This window comes from Leptodactylus fuscus, chromosome 7, assembly GCF_031893055.1.
Source record: "Leptodactylus fuscus isolate aLepFus1 chromosome 7, aLepFus1.hap2, whole genome shotgun sequence".
Classification (NCBI taxonomy): Eukaryota; Metazoa; Chordata; class Amphibia; order Anura; family Leptodactylidae; genus Leptodactylus; species Leptodactylus fuscus.
The window spans coordinates 104,410,136-104,435,196 of record NC_134271.1 but is presented as its reverse complement, the minus strand read 5'-3'; the positions used below and the strand labels follow the sequence as shown (position 1 = coordinate 104,435,196).

The 25,061-nt window shown below is 44.5% G+C and overlaps 1 protein-coding gene across 1 annotated transcript in view; it reads left to right on the top strand.

Moving 5' to 3' along the window:
* The window catches only part of BRF1 (BRF1 general transcription factor IIIB subunit), a 214,121-nt gene that overhangs the window by 63,404 nt on the left and 125,656 nt on the right, over positions 1-25,061 (top strand). The window contains exon 4 of the mRNA XM_075282663.1: positions 22,725-22,756. Coding sequence (XP_075138764.1) covers positions 22,725-22,756 — 32 coding nt within the window. The remainder of the gene's footprint in view (positions 1-22,724; positions 22,757-25,061) is intronic.

The window sequence follows — 25,061 nt, the reverse complement described above, 5'->3', positions numbered from 1 at the left end:
GTGGTAGTGAAGGTAGGCTGCAATGCTAGACATGACCCCTGAACAGGTGTCACACTCTTCTAGATCCTGCACAGCCTCTATAACAAGAGAAGTGAGCCACCATAAAGAGCATATTTCACCCTGGACAACTCCTTGACCATGTAATGCAGGGGTAGGGAACGTCCGGCTCTCCAGCTGTTGCAAAACTACAACTCCCAGCATGCATACTGGCTCCGCTGTTCTGGGAACTCCCATGGAAGTGAATGGAGCATGCTGGGAGTTGTAGTTTCACAGCAGCTGGAGAGCCAAAGGTTCCCTACCCCTGATGTAATGTATATAGTAGGCAATATTTATTCCTTTCTACTTATTTAGCGCAAACCTATTTTTTTTATGTATACATCAGTCCATGTTTTCAGCCAGGGTCACTATCTATATACCTGTCTTGGGCACATACACTATGGCTAATTCCATAAGAAGTCATCTACCTAGTACTGAATGAAGGAGGAAACACCTTTACTGCAATTACACGTAATTGTATCATTTGGTTGGTTTCAGCCCCAGGACCCCCATGCAATAAGACCCTGCACCCACCCCATTGCCTCATTCCTTTGATGCTGTATTCCTCTGATAACGTACAAACCAACAAGGGATCACAGTTTCGTTTCACAGTCCCATTTTTATTCTATTCTATTGTGGCCATCATGTCTGGCAGCCACTTATCTCCGTATATAGGGAGAACTGTGATTTCCAAGTGAAGATAGGTTACGGTCAATGTAATGGGGAATCTATAGAGTATGTTTTTGGAATGTGGGAGGAAACTGAGGTAAACCATACAGATTTTGTCCATGACATCATGTATAATTTATCATTAATGTGCACAGGAAAAGATGGCTTGCTTCCTCCAGTTTGTCAGAGATGATCTCAGTAGATTTGTTTTGGCTCAGGTACAGATCACTGCTGTTGAGCTCATCTTTCATGCACAAGTAAGATATACCTCACTGTGGTTCCTTTTGCCTTTTGTTTGCAGTTCTCCTACTTGCATATTTGCTTTATTATCCCCATTAGACTTTGGGCTGGCAGCCTGATGGTTCCTGTGGAGCTCTGCCATGAGGGCTATGCTTGCTGTAATTGGACCTGATTATACGGGAGAGTGGCTGTCTTCTCCACCCGCCTGCTCGGCCTTTCAGAGCTGCAGAAAGCACTCGGCGTCACACTGCTTCTTTATCACCAGCGCCCAGCCAGAGGTGACATCTAATGTAGAGCACAGGAAGTACAGGTGAATGCAGCAAGTTGCCCCTCAGGACTTTACAAAGGTTGTAATAGTCAGGGATAAGAATGACCCACAGGCGGCATTTCCCTGCAGCCATACTGGCATCCTCCGGTGTATTCTATATGCTTTTGTCTTCAGGTTTCAATCCTTATGTTGTCAGATTTCATGGGCTGGCGTCCCTGATTGTATGGCGTTTCATTTTTCAGAACTGTGCAGCTCTATACTATATATCTGCTGCCATATTAATAAATGATAAGGCCCGTGTATTCTGTCAGAAAAAAGCCATGTGCTCAGAGATGCTGGATAGTAATATGATGTCTTTTTCTGTAGGGAAACAAATCTTCATACTGTCTGGATTTCTACTCTGTTATTAGGATGTATGTACTACTGTTGGGTCATGGACTTGCACAATTGTGTTGTTTTTACAGTGAAACCTTAAAAAGAATCAACAATAAAGCATATTCTCGTGTCATTGATCCACGCAAAAGTATTCCTAAAGCTTTCCAATGATGATTATTATTACCTATGCTAGGTGCACACTAGTGTTCTATTCGGATCTGTCGGGGGACCCAAACAACAGAGAAAGTGGATCACTAATAGCAGTTACAAATGGACACTGTGGACCCCAATGACTATAATGGGTACCATTGGATGGCTGTAATTTTTAAACTGAAGCCAGCATATGAAAAATTCCTCCACACAGGACTTTTTTCCTCTGCCAATTTTATCAAGATTCTGCGACAGTCTCCAGCACAGATTTGAATGTAGCCTTACTTATATAGTGTCATCATGTTCTGCAGTGCCTTACAGACATTGTCAACACGGTCTCAAGCAGGGCTCACCATCTAAATTCTCTATCAGCACCAAGCGTACCCAGAGGAAACCCACGCAAATACGAAGAGAACATATGAACTCCTTGCAGATGTTGTCTTTGATCGGATTTGAAACCCAGGGTCCCAACAGTGCTAAACACTGAGCCATTATAAGGGTATATAGTGATACTCTGCTGCCTAAATTGTCATGCCATGGATTAAATCTGCCCCACAGGTTCACACTCACTGTAATGGTATCTGTAACACTATGGATTTCCTACATACAAACCTGGGTAGAATATCTACATGTTGCAGAAACATGGTATTTTACAGTCCAAGCAAAGTGAATTGGTTTTCATTTTAACTATCCACACAATGTGGAAAATAATCCTGGCATAAAGTGTTTTGTTAAATGCAGCATGTTCATTTTACCTCCAGGAATAATGCTTTCCCCATAGACTTCTATGTAGGGAGTCAAAAATCCAAAACGCACTGGAAAAACAGTGGCATTGTGTCTCTGCCGCAGTTTTTTCCTCTGCATTAAGCTGCATGTTGTCTTCAGGTTGTGTTTTATGTTGCAGGCTTTGAAGTATTTTTTGAGCCAAACCCAGTATTGAATTTAGCAGAAGGGAGAAGTATAAGTGATTTCTTTGTATTTCCTGGTTCTTTTGAAGCCCCTCTTGGCAAAATTTGTAGCTAAATTTGACACTTTTCTGCAACATTATGGTCTCATTCTTAAAAAGTTGTTGTTGAGGCTCAAACAAATATGAATACAGATAGATTGGGGTCGGACACCCAGACCCTGCACTTATCAGCTTTTTTGGCAGCCAGAAGTTGGCCTGCTCTTATTCCAGTGACCTCAGCGCCATCACTACAGTGCATGAACCCAGTATTCTGCAGCCCTACACCCATTCACTTGACTAGGAGTAGAGCTGCTTCCTGCTGAACTCCTTTCTGCAACCTCCAATCCGTGTGGGGACCAGGTGTCTGATCCTGACCGATCTGATATCCATTCCTGCCTAGGTCTCAGATAACCCCTTTTAGGTCCGAGGATACATATTGCAGAAAAGCTACTAATTGCTACTATACTTATCCCTATCCATTTTGCCTTATCCTCCGACATCCCCCTCAGGCCTAGTTCACACGGGGCAAGAGGGGCGTATTTTGGTCCTGATTTTGACGCAGGAAGCCGCATCAGAATAGGACCAAACTACGCCTGCCGCGACTGTCTGAAACCAAATGAATGGGCCTAGTCCGGAGCGTGCTGCCGCAATTCTTTTTTTCCGTGCGGGGGAGCATCCCGCTCTCGGAAAAAAGTAAGCTTGCGATCTACATAGACCTCTATTGTGAGGGGGTGGATTCATGAAAAATAGGTGAGTGAGAAACTCACAATAGGACGTATTAAAACTAGAATTCTTTATTGATATGCATTCAAAAGAAATTAAAAAAATATTTTTATTCACATTCTTTTTAATGCATATCAATAAAGAATTCTAGTTTTAATACGTCCTATTGTGAGTTGTTCACTCACCTATTTTTCATAAATTATTTGGAGACGTAATATTTTTGATACACAATATTTATTACTGACGTGGACTCAGCACCAACATCCGCCCCCTCTTGCCCTGTGTGAACGAGCCATTAAAGTAAGGGCTAGTTCACACGGGGGCAATGAGGCAGATTTTGACAGCAGATTTTGTCTCAAAATCTGCCTCCATACAATGGTGATTTATGGAGACTGCTAGCTAGTTTTTTGCTGCTAACAGAAAAAAGAAGCAACATGACCTTTCTTCAGGCGGATTCCACCTGAGGAAAGCAATAGAAGAGAATGGGAGGCGAAAAACGTCTAGCGTTTTTTGTTGTTTTTTTTTGCAAAAAACAGCGACTGAAAACACCTAGCATTTTTATACAGTCCATTCACTTTAGGGGAGGGGAAAACCGCCTGGCATTTTCTAAAACAGTTTTTACCAAAAATTGCTCCAAAAAATGCCTCAAGGTAAAAAAAAAAAACTCTTCCTAATTAGGAAGCAGTTTTTTTCAGGACTAAAATAAGCCAGGAGGTTTTTACGCATGAACTTACCCTAATGGACTCTATCAAGCACTAGTGGACGTGGTGTGGGGGACATTGTGGTGGTTTCCAGGGGTACATATACCAGATGTGGCTCATATAGGAAAATGAGCAGCGCCATGTCCGCCTACTCGGCGCCATCAAAATTTTGTTAGTCTGATGCATCAGTTCTCTGTTGCAAAAAATATTTTGTACTGTACATTAAACATTAGAGATGAGCGAACACTGTTCGGAACAGCAGTTCCGAACAGCACGCTCCCATAGAAATGAATGGAAGCGGCCGGCCACTGACAAAGTCTGCGTGCCAGGTGCTTCCATTCATTTCTATGGGAGCGTGCTGTTCGGATCGGCTGATTCGAACAGTGTTCGCTCATCTCTATTAAACATTGTTTATGCCATAGTAGTTTAGTGGATATTTCCAGGCCTGGTGCCATATCGGCAATAAGTACATTGGGTTACCCCTTCTTCTCTTTACACTGGTCATATCCTTCACCATACACACTAGTGCAGTAATTTTCCTTGGCTGCGCCTGTTTTATCTCAAACCTTGTCCTGTACACTGGGGGTTTTGTTTCACTTAGGTCTTGTTCACACCTCTGCCATTAACAGGTTTACACCTGCAATTTAGAAGTCCCATTCACCAACTTGCCTTCTCCTCAGCGGCGCCAGAGGAATTAATATGACTGGAGCGGTTGGCTTAGGGCAGTGCAGCACACACACAGCAGTAGGTGACGGGGAAGTCCGGAAACCCACCGTATTGTGACATTTTGCAGGGGATCCCTTGTGTATGATGGGAGATGTAATTCTCTATAGCAATCCGCTCTCCATTGTACCACAGTGTTGGCTCCTCAGATGTTACTTTATTCAGCCCTTCCGAGCTTTCATCTCCTTGTGTATATACATCAAAGATTAATTTGCGCAGACTAATGAGCCTTTTAAAAAGCTGACTGTAAACAATTTCAGGGAGCGGATTGTGCAGCGACTGGGGGGGTGGGCACCGCACAAAAGCTGCTATTCACTCCACAGCAAAGCCACTTTACCCATGTTTGTCAAGTGCTATTGCTTAGAGGCAGGATGGCGTCTTGCTCACTAGGGGTTATTTCGGCCTGGCCTGTACATCAGACTTTGTTGACACATTCACTGTGTGCACAAAAGCTTCAGAAGAGGATTCACTTGCATGAATAGAAATACTTTGAAATAGTTGTGGATGGAAATGCATTGACCCCTCCATAGCATCATATAGAGCACTTAAGAAGACCAAACCTATAGATATTAGATTACACAGGATCTGGAGTAGAGATCATGCAGTCCGGGATGTCTCTGGATAGTATCGGGATTGGTAGTTTTTAATATTACAGCATATTCTTGAGACTTTTACTCATAAACATAGTATCCCGTTTTAGTCAGCCAATGTATGTTAAGTTCACTTTAGCGCCACTGTACATTGTTTTGGTGCGGATTAGTATCAGAACAACAGACAGACCGCTAAAGTAGCAGTTACATACAGAGACTGGCGGACTCCATAGACTATAATGGGGTCCGTGTGGTTTCCACAGGAAACATACAGAGAAAAGTGCTGCTTGCAGAAACAACATGGAATACCGAACGCAGATGTGAACCGGGCCTGGCTCTGCTCCTGCAGCTAGGTCCTATTCATGTGAATACCAGGCTCAGACCCTTTAATTTTAATTGTAATTGGTTTCTTTTAGACTTTGTGTCTCATTTTAATGTATAGGCTGGTTAATAATGGAGGAAACCTAATTCCATGCGGATCAGCTCGTGAAGAGTTAAAGCTTCAGCCTCCAGTAAGATGGCGTGGTGCAGCGGTGGCAGCAAGAGGCCGCACATTACCTGCTGTGAGGGCAGCCCTGATTAATGATTCCTCCCCATACACTGCAGCCTGGGAGACTTTCATTTGCCAGGGCCTGTGATTTATGACACCTGTTTGCAATCTCCCTGGGTTTGGAGGAGGGCACTGTCTCGTCCACTGTCTCTCTCCAATCTGTGTAATATGTCTGAAGCCAGGGAGTAAGCATGATTCACATCCTTAAACTGCCCGAGCAGCTTGGAGTCAGCCTTGCCCTCCAGTAACTCCCTGCACTCTTCTACATTGATCTCCTCCCTGTGCTCTTCATAAAACCTTCACTGGGAGAAACAGTAAAACTTGCCATGTCCTCCTTGTGTGGTAATGAGAATGTACATTTCACAGCAGTTCTCTGGGTTTCTGACGTTTATTTGCATCACTATATGTGTTACCTTTAGAATTCTTTTTTTTCTCTTACTGACAGTTGTGGTGGTCTAATGTACTAATTTAATAAATGGATTCATTGTGACCCTTCACGCAGTTCCTGGTGGGCTTGTGCATGCACAGCGTAGCTGATCTGAATAAGCAGAGCTTCAGAGAGAACACACCATCAGCTCGAGCCTCTGATGATGGAGATTATCTCATTGATTCTGAAATTGATGGGCATGCAGTATTGCCTGACTCCTCCTGTCCAGGTAACTGCAGCACTACTCTGTTCAAGTGAATTGGATCCGGGTTTCCCGGGAACAAACAGCTCAGCAATGACACCTGACAGGACTTCATTGCTGCTTTCAGACTTTGCAGTGCAAATACCTCCTGTGAATACAGAGGGAACACTACCCTAACACCACCCTATTTTGTCAGGGCAACATTCAGGCAAACCTGGTTAAAGGAAGTCTGTCAGTGCAAACTCAGTTATACAGTAAGCACATAGTGAGAATTTCTCATACATTTTATGCTGTATTAAATGTACTTTGACACATTTGCTCCACGTTTGCCACTTTTCAGGTGGACATGTTTAGTGTGGCTAAAAAGTTACTTAACCCAGCTTTAAAAAAAAAAAAGTGTTTTTAATTATATGATACAATTCTTATTATTGTATACCGTATAAACTCGAGTATAAGCCGACCTGAATATAAGCAGAGACCCCTAATCTTACCACAAAAAAACTGGGAAAACTTATTGACTCGAGTATAAGCCGAGGAGGGGAAACCCACCATTGCAGATAAAAAGTCTGGTCATGTGCATTGCAACTTAGTTAACTCCATGGGGATGATAGTAATAGCAGTTAACCCCATCATGTCCCTCACATTAACCCCCTGTGTGCCTCACATAAGAGTTACTGATATGTGGGACATATGGAGGTAATAATTAAGTATCTTCATAATTAAGGTCCTTCATTAGTACCCTCGTGTGTCTCACATATTAGTAACCCTTATATGGGGCACACAGGGGTTAATATGAGGGACATGACGGGTTTAGCTGCTATTAATATGAAGGCACATGAAGTTACTGAAACTAAATTAATAACCCCAAATGCCTGACATTAATAGGTAACTAAAGGAAGGGACCTGTGTGTGTCACGTTACTGCAGCTTCCTCTCCTCCATACAACAGACATCTTCCATAAGACATAATGAATCCCGGCCACTCATCTGCAGGGTAGATGCTAAATCCTAGTGTGCTAAAGGACCTCTGATGATGTCATGACCATGTGATCGGACTCTGGTGTGGGCGGAGCTACTAGGATTTACACTCAACCTTATCTGCAGATGTTACATACCAGTGGCTACAGGACCTTTGATGACATCACAGTCACGTGACCTCATGACAAGCCAATCACAGAGCAGTAGCACTAAAGGACCTCCCCCTTCCAGTTTTCTGTGCTCCGTGGACCCTGACTTGTGTATAAGCTGAGGAGAGCTGTTTCAGCATGAGAAATGTGCTGAAATGGTCGGCTTATACTCGAGTATATACGGTAATTATTTAGATGCATGGTTTGTTACATTTTTACTTTTCATAGGAGTTCAGTTTAATGAATTAGAGGATTTTTACTGCACTGAATTTGTCCTCAGATCATATAAAGAGGTACCATTGGAGTGTTCCTACACATTTATTAAAGTGTCTAAATTAAAAACTGATTTGCGCAGCACAGCTTACTTATATAAAGAAGTGGAAAACACATAGTATTTGCAGAACACAAAATTGTCTGTTTAATAAAATCTGCCCTATGTGTTTTTAGTTTATGGCTGATGTTTGTGCTGATAATCTTTAACCTATTTTAGGTGCGTATGAGCTTATCAATAACTATAATAACTAAATTATAACTGTAATATATATATATATATATATATATATATATATATATATATATATATATATATTACACTGTATATGTGATGAGTCTAATAATGGCGGCATCACAGGATCCCAGTGTATTCACTACTTAATGTGAGTCCAGCTTCATACCACAGGGCATTCTACCTCTCACCTCCAGTATTTAGTGTGTTTTTCCTTTCCATGTTGCCAGTAATATTTTGATAAATTCTTTAATTGTGTAATATGCAATTACGTTCACTGGGGAGCACTGCATACAACAGTGTTACCGATGATAATATTATTTGCTGTTTGTGAATGATATTTGTCTTGGAGATATTGAGCTAAATCCTATTAAGTGGACGACCGCTGGCAGGCTTTATGTCCCAGGTTCATGCAACACTTGTGGAGGTTGTTGTACATCCTATTAGCAGGCGCTTCCTATGGCGTTGTTTGGGATGAGCTCATTATTGCTTTGAGTCATCTTCTTTTTATGGGAGTGATTTTTCTTTAATTGTAAGAATGGGTTAGATTGTATTCTGTGCCTTAATTCGGCCCATACCAGTAATTGCGGAGGACACATCTGCAGCGGTGTCTGCTTCCATCTCCTCTTCATTTTCCCCTTGCATTGTTTTCCTACCCTTCCTCAGTCCCTGTGTGTTTTGTAATACGGGCTCTGATTCCTGTACCTCAGAGCCTGTGATATTAACCGAGTGGTTTTAATTAAAGATCTGCTTGTTTGAGAGCCAATTTATTAAGCGTCTCTGACCTCTCCGCTTGCTACAAGTGAACACAGACCTTCATGTTTGTGCAACTCCTTCCTTTGAAATGTTTCACCCACACAATGTCTAGTCAGATGTTGGCAAACTCTGCAGTGACTCAAAGCTTCACCCTTAGAGGGAAGGGTCTGGATGTATCATCCCTGATTCTCGCTGTGCTTTCCAGTACACTTGACCATGTCAGGCTTGTATGAAAAAGCAGGATGTTATTCTAGATAAGAAAAGATAAGGCGTGCCACAACCAGAGAAATAAATCATCGCTGAGATGTTCTGCTTTATTACACCAAGTTCATAGTCTTAATATAGCCACAAGACCTGGACATCTTCTAGTTTTACTATGCAAAGTCATAAATGTTGGCACAAAATTAGCCATTCACCAATTTTTTTTACTTTTAGTATATATTTTTTGACCAAACCTAAGATAAAATGTATAGTCTATTATCTACCATGCGTTTAGTTTAGAACGCATGTACCTGCTGACAGACTCCTATTAAAGGGCTTGTCCAATTTAGAAAATCTAATTTCATGTACTTTTAGGCCGGGGCCCCACGAGATGGAAATGCTGCAACTTTCCCGCTGTGGGAAAAATCGTGGCGTTTTACAGTAATGGCAGAGTGGATGGGATTCTAGCAAATCTCATGCCCACTTTGCAGTAAAAATGCGATGCGGACATGTCGCAATTTCCAAAAACGGCATGGTTTTGGAAATTGCAGCATGACAATTATACGTACTGAAACGCCGGCGGTTTCCCTAAAAATATAATTAAAACAAAGTCTGGAGGAAAACTCGGCGAACTTTCTGTCTAAAGTGCTGTGTGAAGAACCGTCAGACGTTGCTGCCGTGCGGCCTTAGCCTTATGGGGTAAATAGAGTGGTCCACTGTGCAGGATGCTCATCTCTTGGCCAGAGTATAGAACAATTATAAAGTCCTGAAATAACCAACTGCCCCATTGATTTACACAGACCCTGACTAATACTTAATTTACCCTTTGGTGGTGCTGCAAGAACCTTTCAGGCTACGTTTCAGGCCAAAGAGTATAAGCAGTCAATGAGGTGTCCCAACTGAACTAAACACATGGGGAGAAAAAAAATGATACTTTTAATGCTAGTTTCTATTTATAACTAGAGATGAGCGAACAGTGTTCTATCGAACTCATGTTCGATCGGATATTAGGCTGTTCGGCATGTTCGAATCGAATCGAACACCGCGTGGTAAAGTGCGCCATTACTCGATTCCCCTCCCACCTTCCCTGGCGCCTTTTTTGCTCCAATAACAGCGCAGGGTAGGTGGGACAGGAACTACGACACCGGTGACGTTGAGAAAAGTAGGCAAAACCCATTGGCTGCCGAAAACATGTGACCTCTAATTTAAAAGAACAGCGCCGCCCAGGTTCGCGTCATTCTGAGCTTGCAATTCATCGAGGACGGAGGTTTCCGTCCAGCTAGCTAGGGCTTAGATTCTGGGTAGGCAGGGACAGGCTAGGATAGGAAGGAGAAGACAACCAACAGCTCTTATAAGAGCTAAATTCCAGGGAGAAGCTTGTCAGTGTAACGTGGCACTGACGGGCTCAATCGCCGCAACCCAGCTTTCCCAGGATCCTGAATGGAATACACTGTCAGTGTATTCCCGTATACCCGATATATACCCCCGATACCCGTTCCAACGGTGTGCCCCCCCACCTTCACCCCAGAAATACCCTGCAAGTCCCCTAGCAATAGAATTGGGGCTATATACACCCACTATTTTTGCTACTGCCATATAGTGCCATTGTCTGACTGGGAATTCAAAGAATATATTGGGGTTACGTGCACCCACAATTTTCTGACTGGGAATTCAAAGAATATATTGGGGTTATAAATACCCTCATTTCTTGCTACTGGTATATAGTGCCATTGTCTGACTGGGAATTCAAAGAATATATTGGGGTTACGTGCACCCACAATTTTTACTACTGGTATACAGTGCCAGTTTCTGACTGGGAATTCAAAGAATATATTGGGGCTACAAATACCCTCATTTCTTGCTACTGCCATATAGTGCCAGTTTCTGACTGGTAATTCAAAGAATATATTGGGGTTACGTGCACCCACAATTTTTACTACTGGTATACAGTGCCATTGTCTGACTGGGAATTCAAAGAATATATTGGGGTTATAAATATCCTCATTTCTTGCTACTGCCATATAGTGCCAGTTTCTGACTGGGAATTCAAAGAATATATTGGGGTTATAAATACCCTCATTTCTTGCTACTGGTATATAGTGCCATTGTCTGACTGGGAATTCAAAGAATATATTGGGGTTACGTGCACCCACAATTTTTACTACTGGTATACAGTGCCAGTTTCTGACTGGGAATTCAAAGAATATATTGGGGTTACAAATACCCTCATTTCTTGCTACTGCCATATAGTGCCAGTTTCTGACTGGTAATTCAAAGAATATATTGGGGTTATAAATACCCTCATTTCTTGCTACTGGTATATAGTGCCATTGTCTGACTGGGAATTCAAAGAATATATTGGGGTTACGTGCACCCACAATTTTTACTACTGGTATACAGTGCCAGTTTCTGACTGGGAATTCAAAGAATATATTGGGGTTACAAATACCCTCATTTCTTGCTACTGGTATATAGTGCCATTGTCTGACTGGGAATTCAAAGAATATATTGGGGTTACGTGCACCCACAATTTTTACTACTGGTATACAGTGCCAGTTTCTGACTGGGAATTCAAAGAATATATTGGGGTTACAAATACCCTCATTTCTTGCTACTGCCATATAGTGCCAGTTTCTGACTGGTAATTCAAAGAATGTATTGGGGTTACGTGCACCCATAATTTTTACTACTGGTATACAGTGCCATTGTCTGACTGGGAATTCAAAGAATATATTGGGGTTATAAATACGCTCATTTCTTGCTACTGCCATATAGTGCCAGTTTCTGACTGGGAATTCAAAGAATATATTGGGGTTACGTGCACCCACAATTTTTACTACTGGTATACAGTGCCATTGTCTGACTGGGAATTCAAAGAATATATTGGGGTTATAAATATCCTCATTTCTTGCTACTGCCATATAGTGCCAGTTTCTGACTGGGAATTCAAAGAATATATTGGGGTTACGTGCACCCACAATTTTTACTACTGGTATACAGTGCCATTGTCTGACTGGGAATTCAAAGAATATATTGGGGTTATAAATACCCTCATTTCTTGCTACTGCCATATAGTGCCAGTTTCTGACTGGGAATTCAAAGAATATATTGGGGTTATAAATACCCTCATTTCTTGCTACTGGTATATAGTGCCATTGTCTGACTGGGAATTCAAAGAATATATTGGGGTTACGTGCACCCACAATTTTTACTACTGGTATACAGTGCCAGTTTCTGACTGGGAATTCAAAGAATATATTGGGGTTACAAATACCCTCATTTCTTGCTATTGCCATATAGTGCCAGTTTCTGACTGGTAATTCAAAGAATATATTGGGGTTACAAATACCCTCATTTCTTGCTACTGCCATATAGTGCCAGTTTCTGACTGGTAATTCAAAGAATATATTGGGGTTACGTGCACCCACAATTTTTACTACTGGTATACAGTGCCATTGTCTGACTGGGAATTCAAAGAATATATTGGGGTTATAAATACCCTCATTTCTTGCTACTGCCATATAGTGCCAGTTTCTGACTGGGAATTCAAAGAATATATTGGGGTTATAAATATCCTCATTTCTTGCTACTGGTATATAGTGCCATTGTCTGACTGGGAATTCAAAGAATATATTGGGGTTACGTGCACCCACAATTTTTACTACTGGTATACAGTGCCAGTTTCTGACTGGGAATTCAAAGAATATATTGGGGTTACAAATACCCTCATTTCTTGCTACTGCCATATAGTGCCAGTTTCTGACTGGTAATTCAAAGAATATATTGGGGTTACGTGCACCCACAATTTTTACTACTGGTATACAGTGCCATTGTCTGACTGGGAATTCAAAGAATATATTGGGGTTATAAATATCCTCATTTCTTGCTACTGCCATATAGTGCCAGTTTCTGACTGGGAATTCAAAGAATATATTGGGGTTACGTGCACCCACAATTTTTACTACTGGTATACAGTGCCATTGTCTGACTGGGAATTCAAAGAATATATTGGGGTTATAAATACCCTCATTTCTTGCTACTGCCATATAGTGCCAGTTTCTGACTGGTAATTCAAAGAATATATTGGGGTTATAAATACCCTCATTTCTTGCTACTGGTATATAGTGCCATTGTCTGACTGGGAATTCAAAGAATATATTGGGGTTACGTGCACCCACAATTTTTGCTACTGGTATATAGTGCCAATTTCTAACTGGGAATTCAAAATGCGCAAGGCTCCCGGAAAGGGACGTGGACGAGGCCATGGGCGAGGTCGGGGGAATGGTTCTGGGGAGCAAGGTAGCAGTGAAGCCACAGGGCGTCCCGTGCCTACTCCTGTGGGGCAGCAAGCATTGCGCCACTCCACAGTGCCAGGGTTGCTTGCCACATTAACTAAACTGCAGGGTACAAACCTTAGTAGGCCCGAGAACCAGGAACAGGTCTTGCAATGGCTGTCAGAGAACGCTTACAGCACATTGTCCAGCAGCCAGTCAGACTCTGCCTCCTCTCCTCCTATTACCCAACAGTCTTGTCCTCCTTCCTCCCAAAATTCCCAAGCTTCACAGAACAATAACCCCAACTGTCCCTGCTCCCCAGAGCTGTTCTCCGCTCCTTTCATTGTCCCTCAACCTGCCTCTCCACGTCACGATTCCACGAACCTAACAGAGGAGCATCTGTGTCCAGATGCTCAAACACTAGAGTCTCCTCCATCTCCGTTCGATTTGGTGGTGGATGACCAGCAACCCACCCTCATCGACGATGATGTGACGCAGTTGCCGTCAGGGCATCCAGTTGACCGGCGCATTGTGCGGGAGGAGGAGATGAGACAGGAGTTGGAAGAGGAAGTGGTGGATGATGAGGACACTGACCCGACCTGGACAGGGGGGATGTCAAGCGGGGAAAGTAGTGTGGATGTTGAGGCAAGTGCAGCACCAAAAAGGGTAGCTAGAGGCAGAGGCCAGCAGCTTAGGCGAAGCCAGGCCACACCCGGAATCTCCCAAGATGTTCCAGTTCGTACCCAGCCCCGAAAAACTCCCACCTCGAGGGCACGTTTCTCGAAGGTGTGGAGTTTTTTCAAGGAATGCGCCGAGGACAGATATAGTGTTGTCTGCACAATTTGCCTCTCGAAATTGATTAGGGGCTCTGAGAAGAGCAACCTGTCCACCACTTCAATGCGCCGTCATTTGGAATCCAAGCACTGGAATCAGTGGCAGGCAGCAACGGCAGGACAAAGGCCGCCTGCCGTTCACGCCACTGCCACTGCCTCTGCCTCTGCCACTGCCACTGCTGACTGTGCTGGCGATGCACTCCAGAGGACGAGCCAGGACACCACTTCATCTGCCTCCGCCACTTTGTTGACTTCTCCCTCATCCTCCCCTGTTCCTGTCTTATCTCCTTCTCCTGCACCATCAAAGGCACCATCAGGCGCTTCTTTACAACAACCCACCATCTCTCAGACATTGGAGCGGCGGCAGAAATACACTGCTAACCACCCACACGCGCAAGCTTTGAACGCCAACATCGCTAAACTGCTGGCCCAGGAGATGTTGGCGTTCCGGCTTGTTGAAACTCCCGCCTTCCTGGACCTGATGGCAACTGCGGCACCTCGCTATGCCGTCCCTAGCCGTCACTACTTCTCCCGGTGTGCCGTCCCCGCCTTGCACCAGCACGTGTCACTCAACATCAGGCGGGCCCTTAGTTCCGCGCTTTGCACAAAGGTCCACTTGACCACCGACGCGTGGACAAGTGCATGCGGACAGGGACGCTACATTTCACTGACGGCACACTGGGTGAATGTAGTTGAGGCTGGGACTGCTTCCCAAACTGGCCCGGTGTACCTCGTCTCCCCGCCGAACATTCCTGGCAGGGACACGAGAAGAACACCCCCCTCCTCCTCCTCCTCTACCGCCTCCTCCTCCGCCACCGCCTCCTCCTCCGCTGTTAGATTGACCCCAGCTACGAGTTGGAAACGTTGCAGCACTGGCGTTGGTAGACGTCAGCAGGCTGTGCTGAAGCTGATCAGCTTGGGGGACAGACAGCACACTGCCTCCGAGGTGAGGGATGCCCTCCTCGATGAGACGGCAATATGGTTTGAGCCGCTGCACCTGGGCCCAGGCATGGTCGTTTGTGATAACGGCCGGAACCTGGTAGCAGCTCTGGAGCTTGCCGGACTCCAACATGTTCCATGCCTGGCCCACGTCTTCAACCTAGTGGTGCAACGTTTCCTAAAGAGCTACCCCAATGTTCCAGAGCTACTGGTGAAAGTGCGGCGCATGTGCGCCCACTTTCGCAAGTCGACAGTAGCCGCTGCTAGCTTAAAATCTCTCCAGCAACGCCTGCATGTGCCACAACACCGGCTTTTGTGCGACGTCCCCACACGCTGGAACTCAACGTTTCAGATGTTGAATAGAGTGGTTGAGCAGCAGAGACCTTTGATGGAATACCAGCTACAAAACCCTAGGGTGCCACAAAGTCAGCTGCCTCAGTTTCTCATCCATGAGTGGCCATGGATGAGAGACCTTTGTGACATCCTACGGGTGTTTGAGGAGTCCACAAGGAGGGTGAGCTCTGAGGATGCGATGGTGAGCCTTACAATCCCGCTCTTGTGTGTTCTGAGAGAATCCCTGATTGACATCAGGGATAACTCAGATCACACAGAGGAGTCAGGGATAGCATCCGATCCGTCACAGCTGGAGAGTAGGTCCACACATCTGTCCGCTTCATCGCGTTTAATGGAGGAGGAGGAGGAGGAGGAAGAAGAGTTGTCCGATGATGTGATGGTGATACAGGAGGCTTCCGGGCAACTTCGAATCGTCCCATTGTTGCAGCGCGGATGGGTAGACATGGAGGATGAGGAGGAAATGGAGATTGAACTTTCCGGTGGGGCCAGAGGAGTCATGCCAACTAACACTGTGGCAGACATGGCTGAGTTCATGTTGGGGTGCTTTACAACCGACAAGCGTATTGTCAAAATCATGGAGGACAACCAGTACTGGATCTTTGCTATCCTTGACCCCCGGTATAAAAACAACATCTCGTCTTTTATTCCGGTAGAGGGGAGGGCCAATCGCATCAATGCTTGCCACAGGCAATTGGTGCAGAATATGATGGAGATGTTTCCAGCATGTGACGTTGGCGGCAGGGAGGACAGTTCCTCCAGTAGGCGACCAAGTTCTCACCGGTCCACACAAACGAGGGGCACACTGTCTAAGGTCTGGGACACCTTGATGGCACCCCCTCGCCAAAGTGCCGCCACAGAGGGTCCTAGTGTCACCAGGCGTGAGAAGTATAGGCGCATGTTGCGGGAATACCTTTCCGACCACAGCCCTGTCCTCTCCGACCCCTCTGCGCCCTACACGTATTGGGTGTCGAAGTTGGACCTGTGGCTTGAACTTGCCCTATATGCCTTGGAGGTGCTGTCCTGTCCTGCCGCCAGCGTCCTGAGAGGGTGTTCAGTGCAGCCGGTGGCATCATCACTGACAAGCGCACCCGTCTGTCAGCTGAGAGTGCCGACCGGCTCACTTTGATAAAAATGAACCACCACTGGATAGAGCCTTCATTTTTGTGCCCACCTGTGTAAAGCACCCCAACATGAAACTCCATGTCTGTACTCAACCTCTCCAATTCCTCCGCATCCTCATACTCATCCACCATAAGCGTTGCACAATTCTGCTAATACTAGGCTCCCTCCAACATGATTTCCCCCAACTCTGCTGGTTAGAGGCTCCCTCCACCCTGATTTCCACCAACTCTGCTGGTTAGAGGCTCCCTCCACCCTGCTTTCCCACAACTCTGCTGGTTAGAGGCTCCCTCCACCATGAATTTGCCCAAACTGGGCTGGTTAGAGGCTCCCTCCACCATGAATTGGTCCAAACTGGGGTTTTTAGAGGCTCCCTCCACCATGAATTTGCCAAAACTGGGCTGTTTAGAGGCTCCCTCCACCATGAATTGGTCCAAATTGGGGTTTTTAGAGGCTCCCTCCACCATGAATTTGCCCAAACTGGGCTGGTTAGAGGCTCCCTCCACCATGAATTGGTCCAAACTGGGCTGGTTAGAGGCTCCCTCCACCATGAATTGGTCCAAATTGGGGTTTTTAGAGGCTCCCTCCACCATGAATTGGTCCAAACTGGGCTGTTTAGAGGCTCCCTCCACCATGAATTGGTCCAAACTGGGGTTTTTAGAGGCTCCCTCCACCATGAATTGGTCCAAACTGGGCTGGTTAGAGGCTCCCTCCACCATGAATTGGTCCAAACTGGGTTTTTTAGAGGCTCCCTCCACCATGAATTGGTCCAAACTGGGGTTTTTAGAGGCTCCCTCCACCATGAATTGGTCCAAACTGGGGTTTTTAGAGGCTCCCTCCACCATGAATTGGTCCAAACTGGGGTTTTTAGAGGCTCCCTCCACCATGAATTTGCCCAAACTGGGCTGTTTAGAGGCTCCCTCCACCATGAATTGGTCCAAACTGGGTTTTTAGAGGCTCCCTCCACCATGAATTGGTCCAAACTGGGGTTTTTAGAGGCTCCCTCCACCATGAATTGGTCCAAACTGGGGTTTTTAGAGGCTCCCTCCACCATGAATTTGCCCAAACTGGGCTGTTTAGAGGCTCCCTCCACCATGAATTGGTTCAAATTGGGGTTTTTAGAGGCTCCCTCCACCATGAATTGGTCCAAACTGGGGTTTTTAGAGGCTCCCTCCACCATGAATTTGCCCAAACTGGGCTGTTTAGAGGCTCCCTCCAGCATGAATTGGTCCAAACTTGGGTTTTTAGAGGCTCCCTCCACCATGAATTGGTCCAAACTGGGGTTTTTAGAGGCTCCCTCCACCATGAATTGGTCCAAACTGGGGTTTTTAGAGGCTCCCTCCACCATGAATTGGTCCAAACTGGGCTGGTTAGAGGCTCCCTCCACCATGAATTTGCCCAAACTGGGCTGTTTAGAGGCTCCCTCCACCATGAATTGGTCCAAACTGGGCTGGTTAGAGGCTCCCTCCACCATGAATTGGTCCAAACTGGGTTTTTTAGAGGCTCCCTCCACCATGAATTGGTCCAAACTGGGGTTTTTAGAGGCTCCCTCCACCATGAATTGGTCCAAACTGGGGTTTTTAGAGGCTCCCTCCACCATGAATTTGCCCAAACTGGGCTGTTTAGAGGCTCCCTCCACCATGAATTGGTCCAAACTGGGTTTTTTAGAGGCTCCCTCCACCATGAATTGGTCCAAACTGGGTTTTTTAGAGGCTCCCTCCACCATGAATTGGTCCAAACTGGGGTTTTTAGAGGCTCCCTCCACCATGAATTGGTCCAAACTGGGGTTTTTAGAGGCTCCCTCCACCATGAATTTGCCCAAACTGGGCTGTTTACAGGCTCCCTCCACCATGAATTGGTCCAAATTGGGGTTTTTAGAGGCTCCCTCCACCATGAATTTGCCCAAACTGGGCTGGTTAGAGGCTCCCTCCACCATGAATTGGTCCAAACTGGGCTGGTTAGAGGCTCCCTCCACCATGAATTGGTCCAAATTGGGGTTTTTAGAGGCTCCCTCCACCATGAATTGGTCCAAACTGGGCTGTTTAGAGGCTCCCTCCACCATGAATTGGTCCAAACTGGGGTTTTTAGAGGCTCCCTCCACCATGAATTGGTCCAAACTGGGCTGGTTAGAGGCTCCCTCCACCATGAATTGGTCCAAACTGGGTTTTTTAGAGGCTCCCTCCACCATGAATTGGTCCAAACTGGGGTTTTTAGAGGCTCCCTCCACTATGAATTTGCCCAAACTGGGCTGTTTAGAGGCTCCCTCCACCATGAATTGGTCCAAATTGGGGTTTTTAGAGGCTCCCTCCACCATGAATTTGCCCAAACTGGGCTGGTTAGAGGCTCCCTCCACCATGAATTGGTCCAAACTGGGCTGGTTAGAAGGTCCCTCCACCATGAATTGGTCCAAATTGGGGTTTTTAGAGGCTCCCTCCACCATGAATTGGTCCAAACTGGGCTGTTTAGAGGCTCCCTCCACCATGAATTGGTCCAAACTGGGGTTTTTAGAGGCTCCCTCCACCATGAATTGGTCCAAACTGGGCTGGTTAGAGGCTCCCTCCACCATGAATTGGTCCAAACTGGGTTTTTTAGAGGCTCCCTCCACCATGAATTGGTCCAAACTGGGGTTTTTAGAGGCTCCCTCCACCATGAATTGGTCCAAACTGGGGTTTTTAGAGGCTCCCTCCACCATGAATTTGCCCAAACTGGGCTGTTTAGAGGCTCCCTCCACCATGAATTGGTCCAAACTGGGTTTTTTAGAGGCTCCCTCCACCATGAATTGGTCCAAACTGGGGTTTTTAGAGGCTCCCTCCACCATGAATTGGTCCAAACTGGGGTTTTTAGAGGCTCCCTCCACCATGAATTTGCCCAAACTGGGCTGTTTAGAGGCTCCCTCCACCATGAATTGGTCCAAATTGGGGTTTTTAGAGGCTCCCTCCACCATGAATTGGTCCAAACTGGGGTTTTTAGAGGCTCCCTCCACCATGAATTTGCCCAAACTGGGCTGTTGAGGCTCCCTCCAGCATGAATTGGTCCAAACTGGGGTTTTTAGAGGCTCCCTCCACCATGAATTGGTCCAAACTGGGGTTTTTAGAGGCTCCCTCCACCATGAATTGGTCCAAACTGGGGTTTTTAGAGGCTCCCTCCACCATGAATTGGTCCAAACTGGGCTGGTTAGAGGCTCCCTCCACCATGAATTTGCCCAAACTGGGCTGTTTAGAGGCTCCCTCCACCATGAATTGGTCCAAACGGGGGTTTTTAGAGGCTCCCTCCACCATGAATTTGCCCAAACTGGGCTGGTTAGAGGCTCCCTCCACCATGAATTTGCCCAAACTGGGCTGTTTAGAGGCTCCCTCCACCATGAATTGGTCCAAACTGGGCTGTTTAGAGGCTCCCTCCACCATGAATTGGTCCAAACTGGGTTTTTTAGAGGCTCCCTCCACCATGAATTGGTCCAAACTGGGGTTTTTAGAGGCTCCCTCCACCATGAATTGGTCCAAACTGGGGTTTTTAGAGGCTCCCTCCACCATGAATTTGCCCAAACTCTGCTGGTTAGAGGCTCAATCCACCCTGATTTTCAAAACAAATGTTGGTGCCAACCTCAACTTACTACAAGGGCCAAATTCACTGCTGGTGACAAGCTCTCCTCACTGCAAGTGCCAAATACACATGTTTCAAGGTGTTTTCCTACTGTCAGAGAGGTGGTATTGAGTGTGTAAAGTGTGTAGTTGTTAGGCTGTGATGTTGGGGTAATAGAGGGTCTTTGGTGTGTTAGATGCCCCCAGACATGCTTCCCCTGCTGTCCCAGTGTCATTCCAGAGGTGTTGGCATCATTTCCTGTGGTGTCATAGTGGACTTGGTGACCCTCCAGACACGGATTTGGGTTTCCCCCTTAACGAGTATATGTTCCCCATAGACTATAATGGGGTTCGAAACCCGTTCGAACACACGAACATTGAGCGGCTGTTCGATTCGAATTTCGAACCTCGAACATTTTAGTGTTCGCTCATCTCTATTTATAACCAATTTACTGCTGACAGACTCTTTTTAAAGGGTTCTCAGGATAGGCCATCAATGTTAATTCTGCACACTTTGTATGGCGAGTGAGAAGCGGCATATATACATTATAGCTGAAGAAAATTTCCAAATTCCACTTGTAAATGCCTCTCAAACTAATAATTTGGTCATGTATGTGGTTTAATAGGTCTACAGTCATACTTTGATGGTCACAGCCCCATGAGTAGACACTTATAGACAAATCAATTTTGTTAGCAGTATGTAGAATACTTTTGAGAATTTTTTTATATTATAATTTCTTGTAGTGGAATTATCTGCTATTTCTCTAGTGATTCATTCTTACCCTATTCGCCCTATAAGGTACAAGCGCTGCACTCCTTCCTGAAGAATAGCGCTAAGTGTACCAGAGCAATTCTCAGATTCTCTACACGGTGTCTGTACCACAGAACCATAGGGATTGCACAGTAAATAAATACCATGGCATTTTCCCGAGTATGCAAATTTGGCTTTTAATATGTGAATTTTAATGTGCGCCTGTGTTGTAAAATAAATAGCATAACAATATGCATGAAGAGGAGACAATTGCCAGGCAGCGTGCCCATTTCTGAATCATTATTTAGTGTAGAGCACAGGCTACAGAACAGTGATTCATCACATCTACTGACAGGATCACTCTACAAAACTGCAGTATGGAGGCTTTAACCCCTTCATGCTGAGCCACGATGCCGGGCATACCGTCAGTTTAATAATTGGGATTACGTTTTTAGTTTTGTCCTGGGTATGCCATGTCTGGAGGTAACCTATAGTAAGTAGGAGTCTGGAATTGGGGAATTGGGAAACACATGGTGATTCCTATAAAAAAAAAAAAAAAAAAAAAAAGTAGAGCAAAACAATTGGTGCGGATCAGGAAATGTTGTTATTTGATTCATGAATAGAGAGCTCTTCCTCCATATGGCATGAATGGCGTTTTATAAGCGATTAGGTCATCCTTGTATGGCAGTTTAGCTGGTCCTGGTACTGCACCCACCCCCATTCTGTACATGAGGTGGCTACAGTACTTGACACTGCATTTTCAAAGAGAAATCAGTGGGGTTTGTGGTTTTAGGACCCTACTAAACATACACTGATACCCTGAAACCCTGGCACATGTGAATAAAGCATAAGGCATTATTGCTCTGCACAATAAGGTGCACATATATTACCACCTCATAGTATGGCGCCCAAAGAAGACTATTGAGGTCTGCACTATGCCAGTATACCTACAATTTAAGGGAAAAAAAAAAAGTTGTTCCATTGTGGTATTTTAGCGATGTCTATCCAAGGAGGATTTCTTCCTGGGAATATTGTCTCCCTAGTACGATGACATATTTCCACTGCTGCATATTGTGGACCTTTGCGGATTGTGATATTCTCCTGGATCCAGTTCTGTCTTGCTTCATAATTCAAAGGATTAAAAAAGAAAAAAAAAAAATTCCTTATGTGTTACCGTGGTATCTAGTTCATCTCTCCCTTTTTTCCCCTTCTTAAGCTACCAGTAGTACATATGGAAATAGAATTTAGGGAATGGGATGGGCCGTAGATAATTTTTTGTGTAGTTTCAGTAGTTGCGAACGTCCAATGCAACTTTTTTCTCTTCCTTTTTATTCATGCATATTATTGTATTACACCCAGTTCTTCTTTATGAAACTGTATCTCGGACAGATGGAAAAAGTGTTGTGAATCTGGAGCGAGCGGGAACACATGTAGAGTAATCCAATGTTGAAAGAAGGAGCCGAGCCTCTTGCCCAGCTCAATTTCCAACATGAATACCCTTTACTTCTTAATAAAGACCATAAATCTGCACAAAGTCCAGTTTTTCTGTTTATTTTTAATGTCTTTTGGGAAATTTGTAGTGGAAAATAATAAAATTGTTCACGTTTCTCCCTCCCTTTCCGACTTTAGTTCAGCAGACTACAAGAACCCTTTGTGTCTACAATGTATTTCCTTGACTTTTCTCCCAGATATGTTACTTGATCTCAGCGACCTTCTTCAGGTATGGTATAATCTTCCAGCAGTCTGCTTTGTGTTAACTAGCTTTATCACTGCCAGCTGGGTGTTGTGGTGAATAATGCTTTTTATTGTGCGCGTTTGGAGATATCAAGGACAGCGCACCTGCAGTGTTTTGACTCCCTGTACTTGCATGCTCTCTGATGAACACCTTGCAGATGCCAAGGCCTATGGCAAGAGCTCTTTGGGATGGCAGCCAGTTGAAGTTGATGATGTGAGGGATCCAGCTGCACCGACTTGTGCTGGGAGTTTCTTGTTCTTTTTCTTTGAAGTGTTTAACTCTTTAAAGATGTTCATTATACTGCTATTTAGAAGTTATGTGTACTTCTCAAGTCAGGAAATTTCTAGATGTAATGGATCATGCTAATATAGGGGGGTTGGTCTGGTAAACTGTGTTATTCCCCCAGGGAGGTCTCTGCCTATGAACTTCCACAAGATGCATCAGTCTGTCAAACTGCACTTCTATCCATGGTGGTTTAGACGGGCAACGTGGTGACTCCAAGACTAGTATTGTTTCCCTGTAGCACATACACTTCTAGATCCACACGTAAATCTACATATAGAATTTGACTTGATCGACTTTTCATTTTACCCTGCACTGGGCTTTCTTTCGAGGTGTGTGTGTGTGTGTGTATATATATATATATATATATATATATATATATATATATATATATATATATATATATATATATATGTATGTATGTCCAGAAATGGCATCTAGACAATTACCAAAGGATTTATTTACTATGATGGACTAGAGTGGTCAGTATACCAGAATTTGGACTTCACTACCGAGACTTAGTGTAATATCACGATTCTCAATACCAAAACAATCCATTTCCAACCCCCCCCCCCCAAATACTATTATGTGATATGAGGTTAATATAAGGCATATGATAGGCATTACTTACTGCCTCACTGTGAGTTATTATCCCCCCCCCCCAACTGTGATCAGGCTGTATAATGAACTTCAGGCTAAGAGATGATCACTCCGCACAGTGAACTAAATGATCCTGAGACTTTCTTTTTCTTCTTAGCTGCTATGACTCCTAGTATCTTTTCTATCTGCTATGAGATTGGATGTGTTCTTCCTTGAAATATATTACTGTATTATCCATGCTGCTGTAACACACTGAGTTTCCCCGTGTTGGGACTATTAAAGGATTATCTTATCTTTATCTTATTAATAGTGAAGCCCCACTCACACCGTGTGGTTAGTCTAGGAAATATGGCCAGCACATAGACCGTTTTTCATAGAAAAAACTTGTTCATGTGAATAAGTACTAAGCCATTCCTAATTGTACATGCAGGCACACACCACTGACTCCTACACCTAATGACATTTGCAAACTTCTCTTCCTTTCCTTCACCCATAGCATGTCCCTCCATTGCTTTCAGTCGAGTGATCATTGGCAGAATGAACTGGTATTATAAATAAGATTCATTTTTGCAACACTAATGTGTACCATGCATTGACTATGTATAGTCAAATCTTTACTGGTCTGGAGGGTCCCTTTAATGTTCCTTGCCTGCATGAGCAAGAGTTGTGGTTCTGTGCTCAAAGATGAGGGCCCTAAACAATGAGCCCACCTGTTTCTGTGACTTCTTCATGTACTTGCCAGTTGGTTTATCATGACTTACTTATAGGTTTTTAGGTATATGCAATTGGTTAAACTACTGCAGCAGGATAACTTATAGAAGACAACAAAAACCAATGTAAAGTCATTGAAAGATATTTTTCTAATTACTTTTCATTGGTTTTTATCGTCTTCGGTGATCAGATATCACGCTGCAGTAGTTTAACCAATTGCAGAAGTGCGTGTTAACTTTGCTACATCTGTATATCCATAGAAGTAGTTTCACGACAGTGCAGCTGTAAAAACGTAATCTGGGGAAGCAAGAAGGAACTATATGGTTAGCTGCCAGAGGGGGTGAAGACTGATTTTGTGTATATACCATATATATATATATATATATATATATATATATATATATATATATATATATATTTGTGCTGGAAATTCTGCACATTACACCTCTATTACCAGGCTTTCTGTAGCTTTGGTATGAAAATGATTTATGGCCTAGCTCCTGTATGAATGTCTTTATGTGGATGTGTAAATCAGTATTGTAGCAGTGAATTTACTTAAAATGAATAAATAATTCTCCTGATAAAGACTCTTCAGAGTGGCGGCTCCTCCATTATACAGAGACGTGCCTGGCTGCCAGGTGTATGTAGGCCAGTGTGGCGGGGAGACGCTGCGTGTTTATTCTCCACTTTACTAACA